The sequence below is a fragment of the Tiliqua scincoides genome, chromosome 3, assembly GCF_035046505.1.
Source record: "Tiliqua scincoides isolate rTilSci1 chromosome 3, rTilSci1.hap2, whole genome shotgun sequence".
Classification (NCBI taxonomy): domain Eukaryota; kingdom Metazoa; phylum Chordata; class Lepidosauria; order Squamata; family Scincidae; genus Tiliqua; species Tiliqua scincoides.
In genome coordinates, this window is record NC_089823.1 from 3,577,081 (window position 1) to 3,591,698 (window position 14,618).

A 14,618-nucleotide genomic window follows, 5' to 3' on the forward strand; every position below is an offset into this window, starting at 1 on the left:
GGGCTTCCATGAGTGCCACCCAACTGCAGGATACAGCACATGTCCCATTGACAGCACTACGCCAGTGCTGGAAAGTTGGTTAGGATTTGGGCCACAATAAATGAAAACATGTGGGGAAGAGCCTTCTTAAAAAGACGTAAGAGACACACCAGTAAACAGCCACTGGAAAAGACATTATGGGAGGCGAAGAGGAGCAGTGACTCTCCCACTTACAAGTTGTCTCTGTGACCAGCTGGCAAAGAAAATACACATTCCTACCAATCTCAACTGAGATTTTTTAAAAAATCAAGTTCCTATCCCTCATGATCCAGAAAAAAGTGTCAACCGGGTACAGAAGGCTTTGGTTCAAGACAGAGAAACAAGAGGGATGGGGCGCAATAGCTTTGCATGACTCAGGGGCAGGGCTTGTCTAAAGCTCTTACTCCTTGACTCGTGCATCTGGGATCAAAGATCATTTGGAATATACATGGCAAGCACAGAACTATTATAGAACTCCAGCAACCAGATTATCTGGTTCTCAGTAAAGCAATTGAGCTACAATGGCTATTCCAAGTACAGGGTTCAGAGAGAAGCTAGTCAGACTAATCTGTGAACAGTTGATATGATCTCACTGTGATCGAGAGAAAGACAAGCAGTTTCTGGGAGTGCAAAGTAGGAAACACCCATTTTTCACACTGCTCAGGCCCTCCAATGCAAAGGGATCACAAGCCTTTGAATGGCTCTTGGATTACCAGCGCATTCCAGAAAGTAACAGTAACTTAAGTTGAAAATTGCTCATAGATTAATCTCATATGACCAATAAAAAAAATTACCAATGGAAAAAATTTTTTAGAATGCTACCACATTTGTCCACCTGCAGTACTGGGCAGCTGCTGCTGTGAATAGATCTATCTTTTGGTGGGTTTATTTTGATTATTTTCATACTGCAGATTTTCAATTTATCACTGAAAGTCAGTTTGAGGGCCTCTTTTTGGGGCTGCAAAGACAGAATATGGACCCTTAAATTAAGCAAACATGAACTGAATAAATAATCCAGCCAAGGCAGTTCTGTCACAGAGAGTGAGCATGTTTTTTGCTCATACACTACAGGAGATTTAAGACTTCCTAGGGCCACATAACCAAAATATCCTACAGTAGCCACAGCTAGATTATTTCTTGCGAAGGGTGGGAACACACCATGCTGTGCTGAGACTTACCTTCCACAACATCGATCATGCACAGACCCAGCAGACTAGGGATCAGGTTGGATGCCGCCGTGTGCACTGCAATGGCCCCTCCCATACTGTGGCCAATCAGCATGATAGGTGGAGAGAGGTCTCCATACATGGCTTCCACCACATTTCCAACGTCCCTGCAAATGAAGAGACAAATAGGTTGACTCCACCTGCACATGCTGAGGCTCTCTGAGCAAAAACTGTACTGCATTGCCTCTCTCGTGCAGCTTCATTTATTCCGCCATTTATAATTACTCACTCTGCTTCAGGCAGGTTGCAGCCCCACTCCCAGCTGCTGGAAGTCACATGCAGCAACATCATCACTCCAAACCTCGAAGATTCCACGAGTAAGTTCCACACACTTCCAAACACATCTTCTCAACTCTCAGGCCTGGCAACATGAGGTCTTCCCCCCCCCCCCCAATAATGGACACTGAGACTCTCAGAAAGTTGTGCTCCTCACTCAGTATGCAACTTAGGCACAGTACTGAGACTCTCCCATGGGGCTTTTGCCAGCAGGTGGTCCAAGCTTTACTTCTGGACCTCAGACGCAGAGGTGCTCAGCCAAAACAGGTGATCGCAACTTGCCATGTCAGACAGCGTCCCAGCAGGCCTGTTCCCCCCACAGCTACTCTGGATGCTTTGCAGGAACACCACTGGTCCAAACAGCAGCAACTCTCCAAGGGGCCAGCCCCAGTTCAGCCACCCCAGTTTTTGTTCTGGGTCTTACTGATCTCCTGAAGGTGCCACAAATATAAACGTCCAGCAGTAATCAGCTGAAGAGCATTCAGGATTTTGGAAGCAGCTACTCAAAATTCGTGTGTAAATGGGAAGACAAATGTCTGGGCATCCTTTCAAAAGCCACCGCAAGCAAGAATGAGAACATTTTCCTTGAGTAATGTACAGAACCAATTTTGATCTTTGGCGCCTGATTGCAGAGGTACTCCAGGTCCTAGCCGGACACTGCTGCCACCTCCTCCTCTGTGGCCCTTTCCACACCCCGGTTTATCAGTGTTCATGAATGAAGCCCTGCTCCAAACTGCACTGTCACCCGAGTCAGAGGAACAGTGTCACCAAGAAGCAGGGCCTCCCTTGGTGGCTGCACGCACTCTCTGGAGAAGCCTGCCTCCCCCTTTTATATCATCGGGGTTGTAGGTTAAGCAGTTTTCAGCAGCCTTTCACTATTCTAAGTTCATCACTTGTAATGTTTTCTGTTGGCAAGAGCTGCAAGTTTGCCATTTGATACCTTATTACTTTGTGACTGCCCTTGATAAAGCCTCTACCTTACTCCGGATCATGACTGTAAGATTAGAGACCAGCATGCTTGCACAAATGGTGTGGGCCCATTCCCCTCCACTGCTTCACTTTCCCATTCACCTAGACATGAAGATTCAGACATGTGTCAAACACCACTCATGCACATACTACAGCTGACCAACACAGGATAAAGTGCCAACTGTACTCTGTCAAGTGTACTCCTGAAATCAGGCTAACTGGCTGGACCAGTTGAGAAGTGCGCATGGCCTTGGGGAAACCAAGTGCCTTGGGAACAAAGTGTCAGGTAAGGCACCGCAAGTTTAGCATCTGTGTGAGGAGAGGGCAAGTGGACCTCTGAGTTTTGGAGAAGGAGAGGGAAGACTCCAAGTGGTGAAGAGGAGAGGAGGAAGAGAAGGAGAAGGTAAGTGTACTCTTTCCAACTCTTTGTCTTCTAACCTTAAATCGACATTGAAATTTAGCTTTACCTTTAGCTTAGCTTTACCTAAACTTTACCTAAATTAGCACCTAATCTAACCTGAGGGAGAGATTTGAAGGTCCAGCAAGTTGGGGCACAGGAGCTAGGTGAGGGCAAGAAAAATAAATACGTAAGTGCGTACATAGGTCTACTCTGAGCAGGAGCAGAGTCCTACTTGTGAGTAAGAGCCCAAGGTACAGGCACTTGGAAAAATAAATAAAACAGAGGAGGATAAAGTGGAAAGCAAGTTTTTCAACTTGGTTTAAATTAACCCTATACTTAACCCAAGTTAAACTTAATCTGTGTTAGAACATAATCTAAAGGTTCAGTAAATTAGGTCACACGATCTAGGTGAGAGCAATCAATCAATTTAATAAAATAATAAAAGGAAAAATCCATTATGGGTTACAAGCCATGATGTGTATGTGCGACCTCCTGATTTTAGAAATGGGCTATGTCAGAATGCCAGATGCAAGGGAGGGCACCAGGATGCAGGTTATCTGGTGTGCTCCCTGGGGCATTTGGTGGGCCACTGTGAGATACAAGAAGCTGGACTAGATGGGCCTATGGCCTGATCCAGTGGGGCTGTTCTTATGTTCTTATGACCACTATTTTTCTAAAAATCCACACTTTCGGTAGATTCTACAAGTTCTGTATGACCACAACAAGTGCTCCAAAACATTCTCCCCTCCTCTTCCACAAAGTCTTTGCACAATACCATAGCCTTGATATCCCACTGCACCTAACCTAATAAGGATGCGACACTGCAGTAAGTGCACCTTCTTCCCCCATTGAGTCCTGCCTCCAGCTCCCTCCCCTTCCTCTGTCATCTCCCTGGAGATTTTTCCTCAACTGCAAACTTTTTGGGGTACACACCTGTCCTTTCGTTCTATGAAAAGCCACACATGTAGTAGACAGTACATTAAATTATTTCCTTTATGCATACAAAGCTGGTGCAAAGTTTGCAAGTATCTATCTAGGATTTCTTGAAAGTAGCATTAAGAGCCCTGGCAGAATCAAGAGACAAAATAAAATAAGCTGACAAGAGCAGCTTCAGGCAATGTTGCGCTCCCAGCCACACTCGCAAGGTGAATCTGTGTACAGAATCTCCACAAGATCCTGACGCGTGTGTTCTATTGTGACCTGCTGGGACTGGCAGAATTGCTTCAAAATGAAAAAAGTGCATAGAGCGGGTGCTGCAGCTGGCCTTCCTGGGAAGAGACAAACACACGAAGGGCACTATCACCCTCCCATGACTCAACCCTGCCAAGCTGCAGGCTCCAGCTCCAAACATGGACAAAAGAAAGTATTTTTAGAGGATAGATAACTTTTATTTTTCTAAGAGGCTGTCACAAAAAGGGTTGGGTCCACACACACCCCCTAAGGAAAGCACTGCAGTTTAAGCTGCCACAGCTGTGCCTGCACAAGACATGCAGCAAATCCAAAAACACGTTATGAGTCACAGTGCGCAACCATCCGCATGGGTGAAAAAACAGCAGGACCGAAGACCTGTTCAAACAATGGAAGGAGCCACAAGCACCTTGGCCACAATCCACAAGACCCTCAAAGGACACGCAAACTACAGCACATGCAGTGGGAATTTGCACTCACAGCCCCCAGCCTGGTCCCCAGCCACACACAAGTTCAGTCTGGAAGCTCTCCTAAATTTTATCCAAAAGGTGGGGGGATTATGCCTCAAAAGCACCACTGAATCTACCCAGTCTATTCTTTGCAGATGTGCAACAGGTGAGGTGAAGTTTGAACCTCTCGGTTCAGGGGGAAGCCTGCAGAAAGTGAAACACATGCCAAGCACCAGAGCTGGGAGGCCCTCCCTAGACAAGCCTTCTTTCAGGCAAACTGGAGGCAGCAGATGGAGACCGCTGTGCACCAAAAACTGTAGACAGCTGTGCACTGGGAATGCCTTCCCTGGCACGACCAGCACTTGCCATTCCAGCGCAGCGTGGCTCTCCACATCCCCAGACTGGGACAATGTGACACTCTGGGCAGTCATGTCTATCGTGCAACACCCCAGCAGGCTCCCAGATTTCTGGGCAGACGCAACCACCCAGAGCGGCACATCCTCCCAGTCTGGGGAAATGGAGAGCTGAATGCATGCTGAAACAGTAAGTGTCAATCGTGCAAGGGGGAAAGATTCACCCAGATCTGGCCTGCAGGACAGGGCTTGGAGGGAGCTGCAGTAGAGCCACAGATTCAGCTTCTAAACTGCAATAGGGAGACCTTGTGAGGCCTGCCTAGAAGGCACTAGTTCAGCATTGCAACAGAGATCCTTGCAAAGACAAGCCTTCCTCATGGACCAAGCCAGTTCCAGCTGCTCACCCCCACTCTCTTGCCTTGGAAGGAGCACCTGTCCAGGAGGCAGAAGTCAAAGCCCAACACTACTTAGGTCTTCCTGATCACAAGGGCATGGCATTCTGTCTGAGTGATGTTGGTAACATGTGGAAACCACACTGCTTCTGTCCCCAACAAAAACCAAATTCCGGCAATTTGATCATCAGAATCTTTTCTGTCGGCTGCTTTAAAAGTTATAAAGTAGAATATACTATAAAAAGTGAAGCATTTCAAATACTTGGTACATGCTATAGAAAAGTGTTGCTCTAGTTACAGTAGACCTCAACAAGTGGGAAACCCTGGCCTCTGAGCGGCCCGCTTGGAGGCAGGCTGTGCAGCATGGCCTTTCCCAGTTTGAAGAGACACTTTGCCAACAGTCTGAGGCTAAGAGGCAAAGAAGGAAGGCCCATAGCCAGGGAGACGGACCAGGGACAGACTGCACTTGCTCCCGGTGTGGAAGGGATTGTCACTCCCGAATCGGCCTTTTCAGCCACACTAGACGCTGTTCCAGAACCACCTTTCAGAGCGCGATACCAGAGTCTTTCAAGACTGAAGGTTGCCAATACATAGTTACAGTACTAGTATATACGTACAAGTATGAAGTCTGAAAAAGCACCCCAGATGGGAATGAGCATGAAATGCAGCCTAGAGAACACATCACGAAAAAAGCTTGCTTTTGTTTGTCCCACACTTTGGAGAACTGCTTCTCCAAGTCACACCACTGGCTCACCTGTACTTTCCTGTGTCCTTTTGTGACCCTTTGCTTCCAGACCAGTTAAGCACAGCTGTCTTCACCCAATTCTTTAGCACAAGGTCAGTTAGTTCATAGCATAAGGGCAGCATGCATCATGCAAAGTGATACATGATGAGAACAGGGATTGAGGTAATGGCTTTAATAGCTACTGCTGCTTTCTTAAAGCAGGGGAAAGTGCTTGCATTCCCATTTCAAGTTCCTAGAGAAGAGGACCATGTCTGAGAAGTCTTACAACAATTTCCATTTACTGAGTCTGATGAAACATCATCCTATAGAAAGAAGGGGTGGGAAGGAGAACGGCTGTGTTTGCAGTTTTGGACCCAGGCCAAAAAAATTCTGAAGATCTCTACTTCTACCAAAAGTTCCATAACTTATACTAAAATACTGAGCCCAATGGGGCAAATTCTCACCTTACTATAAAAGCACAGCCAAGTTCAATGAGCCAACATCCATACTCCAAGTATCTAACAGTGGGGGCATTTGACGGTTGGAGTTGTAGGACATGTTTCACTCAGATTTCACTAGAAGCTCACAGATTTGCAACTGATGCATACAAAATGGAAAGACCAAGTATAATAAAACAACAGGATGGACTGACATACTTGGACATTGTTTCTGCAGACAGATCTTCAGGATTCCTAACTTTTGTCTCACCTGCAAAGGAAAGCAAACACAAGCAAAACAGAATACATTAAACTGGCACACCAAACACCCAAGGATTTCTCCAGCTGATCTTAACTTTAGGAGTAAGGTTTTGTTCTTGCAAATTATCACTTAGCTTATACAGAAAACACATCGTAACTGTATGGACATGGGCAAGGCTTGCAGTGGATCATTCTTAATCATCCAAACCATTTCAGCTGTTTTTTGTTGTGTTGATGCCTGCCTGCTTTATTGGAAGGAGTGCATGTGTTTTAACTCACTGCGTCTTATAAATTATGAGAGTCTTTCAGCTGAATGGATGCAGTTTTTATTTTAGAACAAATAAAACCACACTACTTAGGGCTAGGGATGCCTGACATGATCTTTTAAAAGAATTCTTCAAAGCAAATTGCATTCTATACTGATGGGCGGGGTGGAGAACTTCCTGTAATACAAACTATTGCATTTATTTCTAAATGGATCACTTACCATGTCCTCTCAGATCCAGAGCCACAATCCTACACTGAACCCGGTTAATGATGGCAGACTGCAAGGAGGGACAAAACAGACACAGTTTGTAAAGCGTCCAGCTCATTCAAGTCCAGGGAAGATGTTAGTAGTCACGGAAGGTCTGATCCCATTGATCAACTACGAGCTCAAGGGAAAGGCAGGCAAGCTTGGAGTCCAGGAGGTGGGAGAACACAAGGAATAAAAATGAAGTAGCAAGGGGGTGAAAAAGGAGCAAGAGCATTGGGAGAAAGCCAAGTCTCTCCAAAGGCCTCCTGTTTTTAAATGTGGCATAAGTGTGCGTGAAAGGCAATACCCTCCTCACAGAAAAATCAAAGTTGTGACAACCAAGTAACCCAAACCTCTAAACAAGGACAGCTGAATTCTCATGCATTTTTTCTCACATTTTGTGTGATTTATTCTACTTCTTTCAGTCAAGACCACTGGACTTACTTGATAAGTTACTTACCTACAGTGGAACAGAGAGATTACTCTAACAGGTTGCTCTTCCCAGTTCTGCCTTGCTCTGGGACAAGTGTCTGATCATGGTCCATCATGTTTGGTTACGTTATGATTTTGCAATTATGTTTTTTCCTCCCTGACACCTCTCCCAGATTAGCTAAATAGGTTTAGAGGGAAGTCTCCCCCACATCAAACTAATTCAGGAAAGGGGATGGGGAGGAAACGGCCCATGGGAAAGGCCAAAAATTGACCAAGCACAAAGCAGCACTGTCAAGCAAAACAGGACGAGAACTTGGAGGAGCAGCCTCCTCAAAGAAATCCTCTTTCCACTGGATAGAAAAAGGGAAACCCAAGTTTCTTAGGAAATTCTGGAACCAATAAAAGCCACACCCTGCAGGCATATTCTGCTCCTGGAGCACATGCACAGGCCGGATAAGAAGGGATCACAATAGTGAGCAGAGTACAAACACAAGGGTAAGAGCATGATAAGTGTGGTGGATGCTTTGGAGGGGGCAAGTTGAGAACGACACCCTCCTTTACCATGGAGGCTGTGTGGGTGGATCAGAGGGTTCATATCCAAACTTGGATCTGCATGTTGTCCACCTCTGTTTTTATGCCTATTTATAAATACACTCACTCAAGATCATGCCATTTTCTGAAAAGTGATGCAAACAGAACTTCTGCCCCAAATATGAGCAGGCAACGCTGCCTTTGCAGTCGTCCATTGGTTCCCAGTAGTTGCCTGGCAATTCCTCACAGCCCAAGGAATACCAAAGCAGAGACAAGCTTGCACAGTAGGCTTCCACGAGCCAATGCAGGAGAAAGGGGAACCACATGGGCTAGCCTTCAAGTTCAGTTCCCGCAAAGCTCAACTTCATAATCATGACGATTCTTCAGATGAGGGTCAAGGTCAGGGATTCACAGGCCTCTCCTCAAACTCTTCCAGGGCTTTCCTAGCGCTGCTACCCAACTAGGTCTGATCTGCGACCTTCTACATGCAAACTATATGAATATATGGTAGTGCAGTATATTGAGAACCAGGTCACTAGTCTATCCAGTCCACTCATATTGACTCTCAACTAACATGGAGCTCTCCAGGGGTCTCTCTTCACTCTTTAACTGAAGTAGTTGGAGATCAAACCTGCTGCAGGAAAAGCACACATGCTCTGCTACTGTGCTCCCCTACCCTCCAATCATATAGTAATTAATAATTTTGAATCCAGAATCTGACTTTCCTTTGGGCATAATTGCTTAGATACTTTTTTGTGTGTGTGAACACTTCCACAAATTTACACACTAAAACATTCAATTGTCAGAAGAACCCCCCCCCCCAATACAGCAATCCCTTAACTTTCTAAGCAATGGAATTTTCCAGATATACTGATATTTACACACACACACACACACACACACACACACCCCTATCCCACAACAAAAATGAAGCTGCATTTAAGAAGGAACACCCAACCGAAAATGTAATCATGCTTCATTATTTGTTCCTGCCACTTCAACACATTTACATAAAAACGTTATTTTTGGCACCGTGGTGATTAAGTGGTACTTGTGCTGAATGATAGCTTTAAAAAGAGGTCTTTTGTTCCTGAAAAAATCAATTGGGAAGCAAAAACAAAAAATATCCAGCAGTACTGTGGATGTCACTTGAAGGACTGTTAACAGATGAACAATCAAAAAGCTACCTACAAACTAGACGTTTTGACAGTCAAAACTGCATTCATGAACCAATTATGCTTTGCTACATTCAAAAGCACTCAGGGTGGAAGACAGGAACAGTGAATGGAGCAAAAGCTTCTTTAGCAACATTACCGCAGAGCAGATGGGAGTACAAAGATTTTAGCAAGGCTGTGTTGGGACTTTAGTCTCATTCAGGTTTTCTCTTTTGTTGCCTCCGCAGTGGATTCCAGCAGTAAGAACTGGGCCAATGGAATCTAGCCAGTTCAGAAGGTAATACAGTACTTAAAAACATATCCTGCTTCCTAACTTTAATGGGCTTTCAAAGAAACTTACAGAAGCTCCTGACAATAATATCGCATTGAAGTCTACCATCAGGAAGAGAAATAATGTTACTTTCTCCAGGTGCCAGTATTGTTCAGGCAGAATTTCCTGTCTTTGTTCCAACCGCTGTCCATCAGCCACTGCCTTCCAGGCAATAACCCTACTCATCTGAGGCTGTCTAAGCCAAGGGATTCTGCCTGGTCCATGGGTCAGTGGCATAAAGCATCCCATTGCCAGCAATGGCCGAGCAGACACTTCAACTTAAGCTCACGAGCAAGGCATGAAGATACCTTATGTATTTTAATTGATAGAAATGAAGGTAGCAGCCTGGAGAGTCCAGTTATCAGCCTATTCAGGACTGGCTGGCAGCCATTCTCCTTGGCCTTTCCTAAAGCATCTTTCCCAGTAAAGAAAAGATCCTTTCACTCAGGGCCTTCTGTATTCCAGACACATGCTCTACACCCCTGAGCTATGACCTCTCTCCAAAGTTGCTGCACAGTCTTTATATTTAATAAGCTTGCCGTACAACCAAATCCTTCAGTGCACATTTGATGCAATGCTTTTCCTGGTATTATTAAGCCAAACCTGGATCACATTCCAAGCGAGGGAGTACAGACATAAGCTGTTTCTGTCCCGGAGAACATAAGAACAGCAGTGGCCAGCAACTTACCGTGAACACAGCCCAGGAAAGAGCTGAATGGCCTCCACCATGCAGCAGGAGCAGAACAGGACCCTCGGATCCACTCTTGTAAATTCGAAAAGTGTATGAACAGTTAAGGACACCCTAACCTTAGACTCCACCGTAGAATCTCTGTGGGTTAAATCACCAGGCTTGTGCAGCGATGTAATACTGGGGGCGTGCTATCGTCCTCCAGACCAGAAATTGGATGGGGACCTTGAAATGAGGAAACAGATCAGGGAGGTGACAAGGAGGGACAGGGTTGTAATCATGGGGGACTTCAATTATCCTCATATTGACTGGGTCAATTTGTGTTCTGGTCACGATAAGGAAACCGGATTTCTTGACATGCTAAATGACTGTGGCTTAGAGCAGCTAGTCACGGAGCCCACCAGAGGACAGATAACTCTGGATTTAATATTGTGCGGTATGCAGGACCTGGCTAGAGATGTAAACGTTACTGAGCCATTGGGGAACAGTGATCATGCTGCGATCCGTTTTGACATGCACGTTGGGGGAAGAATACCAGGCAAATCTCTAACAAAAACCCTTGACTTCCAATGGGCAGACTTCCCCCAAATGAGGAGGCTGGTTAGAAGGAGGTTGAAAGGGAGGGTAAAAAGAGTCCAATCTCTCCAGAGTGCATGGAGGCTGCTTAAAACAACAGTAATAGAGATCCAGCAGAGGTGTATAGTGATTAAGTAAAACCAGAAGTGATTGTGAGGAGCTCCAGAAGGATCTCTCCAGACTGGCAGAATGGGCAGCAAAATGGCAGATGCGCTTCAATGTCAGTAAGTGTAAAGTCATGCACATTGGGGCAAAAAATCAAAACTTTAGATATAGGCTGATGGGTTCTGAGCTGTCTGTGACAGATCAGGAGAGAGATCTTGGGGTGGTGGTGGACAGGTCGATGAAAGTGTCGACCCAATGTGCGGCGGCAGTGAAGAAGGCCAATTCTATGCTTGGGATCATTAGGAAGGGTATTGAGAACAAAACAGCTAGTATTATAATGCCGTTGTACAAATCTATGGTAAGGCCACACCTGGAGCATTGTGTCCAGTTCTGGTCGCCGCATCTCAAAAAAGACATAGTGGAAATGGAAAAGGTGCAAAAGAGAGCGACTAAGATGATTACGGGGCTGGGGCACCTTCCTTATGAGGAAAGGCTACAGCGTTTGGGCCTCTTCAGCCTAGAAAAGAGACGCCTGAGGGGGGACATGATTGAGACATACAAAATTATGCAGGGGATGGACAGAGTGGATAGGGAGATGCTCTTTACACTCTCACATAATACCAGAACCAGGGGACATCCACTCAAATTGAGTGTTGGGCGGGTTAGGACAGACAAAAGAAAATATTTCTTTACTCAGCGTGTGGTCGGTCTGTGGAACTCCTTGCCACAGGATGTGGTGCTGGCGTCTACCCTAGACGCCTTTAAAAGGGGATTGGACAAGTTTCTGGAGGAAAAATCCATTACGGGGTACAAGCCATGATGTGTATGCGCAACCTCCTGATTTTAGAAATGGGTTATGTCAGAAGGCCAGATGCAAGGGAGGGCACCAGGATGAGGTCTCTTGTTATCTGGTGTGCTCCCTGGGGCATTTGGTGGGCTGCTGTGAGATACAGGAAGCTGGACTAAATGGGCCTATGGCCTGATCCAGTGGGGCTGTTCTTATGTTCTTAACCTTCTCAGAGGGGGAGAGAGAAAACAGAGGGATGAGCAGGTAAGGCAGCCTTCTACTGAGTCAGACCATCTGTCCATCTAGGTCAGATGCTCTCCAGAGATTTAGACAGAGAAGGGCCTTACCCACCTCCCACTGCCTTTCCTCTTCCAAACTAAAAATATCCTGGATCTTCTGAACATACAGTATGTGCTCAGACTGCTGATTCCAATCATGACCAAACAAAACTTTAACCTGCCTGTATTAAAAACCAGGGAGACAATGCACTTGAAGCTACTCTGGAGCAAGCCTCATTCCAATGATGGGACACAGGCTGCGTTCCCTGAAGGAGCATCATGTATGGCACAGCAGGTGCTTGCCTGAGGAAAGGGAGGAGTGGCTGGCAGCTCAAAAGAGTGCAATCCTCGCTTTGCACACTTTGAAAGCGAATGTACAATGAGAACACCAGAAGTTGTCAGTTCACCTGTTCTCTCAGTCACAGGTTTTCATGATGCCTGTTCAGGGGCAGTGCAATGGCTGGAGAACAGGACTAAGAGAGGGAAGGCCTAGGGAAAAAATTACCTCTCAACCACTGGAAACCTCCCAACCTAAACTAACTACACAGTGTTGTAGTTAGAATATGAGAATTGGAATCACAAACGCTGCTCCAAGCTCACTAGAGAAAGGCACTGTAACAATAATAAGCATTTTCTGGCATACCTGCCCCACCTCTGAAGGCCCCGTGCAGGTATAGGCCTCAAACAGACTCTATATGCACACACCTCAATGCTCAGAAACCTCCATTCCAGGGCAGTCAGTCCCCAGATGTCCTCTGGGATACAGGCCACACAAAGTCAGCACACCTGCACAAGCTGGATTTGGGAACATCAGAGGCAGGGTGGGTGAGGAGGCCCATCAGGCATCTGAGGCAGAACCAGGGACAGGTGCCCCTGAGCAGCCTTAGAAAGCCATCTTCTTCCAGTCTCATCTGGCCACCTGCAACATAGGTGGGGGAGGAAGGGCCACTGAGACACTGAATGCTGTATAGAATGCTAGCTATTATTTACATCTAAACTATAACGCAGGATTCATATCCCTAGACAACAAATTAAAGCAACAGACCCCAATGCTTTTACTAAGACAACGAGGGGGGCACACTTCTATCTGGCACCCTAGAAATCCACCACTTGTCAGGATGGACAACACTGACAATCTTATGGCCCAATACACTAGGAAGCAAGGAATTTATACAAGGATGTGAGGAAAAGGTACTTGAAGGAAGCCTCAACTAGGCTCCAAACATTCTTGATCATCACTGTCATAGAAGAGAGCAAGGAAGGGGAAAAGGATATATCCTTGCCGGAGTCTGTCTCAATCACAACATCTTCCATAGACTCAAAGTACTGGCTCCAGAGGACTGGGGAATAGTCGCGCTTTCGTCCAGGCCTGGAAAACAGAAATCGGGACTGTAAGCTTCTTATGGTACACTTGGGCTGGTTGTTAAACACAAAAACAAGGACTTTTTTTTTGCTTTACGTGGAACAAGGGCTACAAGGACTTTTGCCCTACATGGGAACAGAGTTCTTTGAAAGCAGAACACAAGCCTTGCTTGTGCAAAATCTAGGCCCACCATTTGCACGACAGACAGTGTTAATACACCAGGGCTGCAAACCCCCATGACACTCAGCAGGTTCCACCCCTTTCCCTGGGCTCTTGTCACCCACAAGCCTAAATGCTCTTATTCATGAAAGCTGTACATGAGTCTTGCTGGCTGAGCCAGGCATGACTTGAAAGAGAGATTTTATTTCTGCTGGATTGAAGCTCTGTTGTGCTGTAAACAAGGATGTTCTCTTTTATGGCAACATGCTTAAGTGGGGCTGCAGTGCTAGACGTTTTTGCACCTGACCAGACCCCTGGGGCACCTCCGAGACCAGCATGCCTCAGGGCAGACATTTTCAGAAGCCACAGACACTCCAGCACACATCAGGAAGCTTCGGCCACAGCCACACAGCTTGTCTTGAAGCTCTAGGGATCCCAAGACTCTCCTGTTTTTATTTTAGGATATGCTACTGCACATACAGTGTTGTGTGAATGCCACAGAACAGACTGGGTAGACTTGCTAACGTGTGAAGAAATATACATACCCACTTTTGATTGTTACTTGGAGGGCTGCCCTCCCTGTTACATCAGTTACTGAGAACCCTTGAGCAAACCATAGCAAGCCACCCTATGTAATTGCAGTAGCCAAGGGGAGGCATGGCAAGTACTGCAGGCACTGCAACACGCCATGTAAGCAGCCCCCCCCCACTAGTTGTCAGAGCCACTGGGGCAGTGCCTGCAATCAGCAGGCCTATTCCCTTGGCAAGCACTTGCTGGTTGCCATTGCTGCCCCAAGGGCTCCAATGACCAGTGGGAGTGGCCACTTACACATCACCTTGTGGTGCCTGCAATACTTACTGCGCCACACCCCCTCTGGCTATGCTATTGCATAAATGAATGTTATACTAATGCTCTGTTTACAACCTGGCTTGTTCACAGAGACTCAAGGTGGATAACACCAATGGGGAAAGGCTCAGGGAAGTGTTGCAAACGGAGAGAGGTTTTAA

The 14,618-nt window shown here is 46.2% G+C and overlaps 1 protein-coding gene across 1 annotated transcript in view; it reads right to left on the minus strand.

The window, feature by feature from the left end:
- PPME1 (protein phosphatase methylesterase 1) overlaps positions 1 to 14,618 on the minus strand; it is a 31,574-nt gene that overhangs the window by 14,867 nt on the left and 2,089 nt on the right. The window contains exons 2-6 of the mRNA XM_066621847.1: positions 13,364 to 13,458; positions 10,344 to 10,435; positions 7,181 to 7,238; positions 6,652 to 6,703; positions 1,197 to 1,351 (exon numbers count right to left, since the gene is read on the minus strand). Coding sequence (XP_066477944.1) covers positions 1,197 to 1,351; positions 6,652 to 6,703; positions 7,181 to 7,238; positions 10,344 to 10,435; positions 13,364 to 13,458 — 452 coding nt within the window. The remainder of the gene's footprint in view (positions 1 to 1,196; positions 1,352 to 6,651; positions 6,704 to 7,180; positions 7,239 to 10,343; positions 10,436 to 13,363; positions 13,459 to 14,618) is intronic.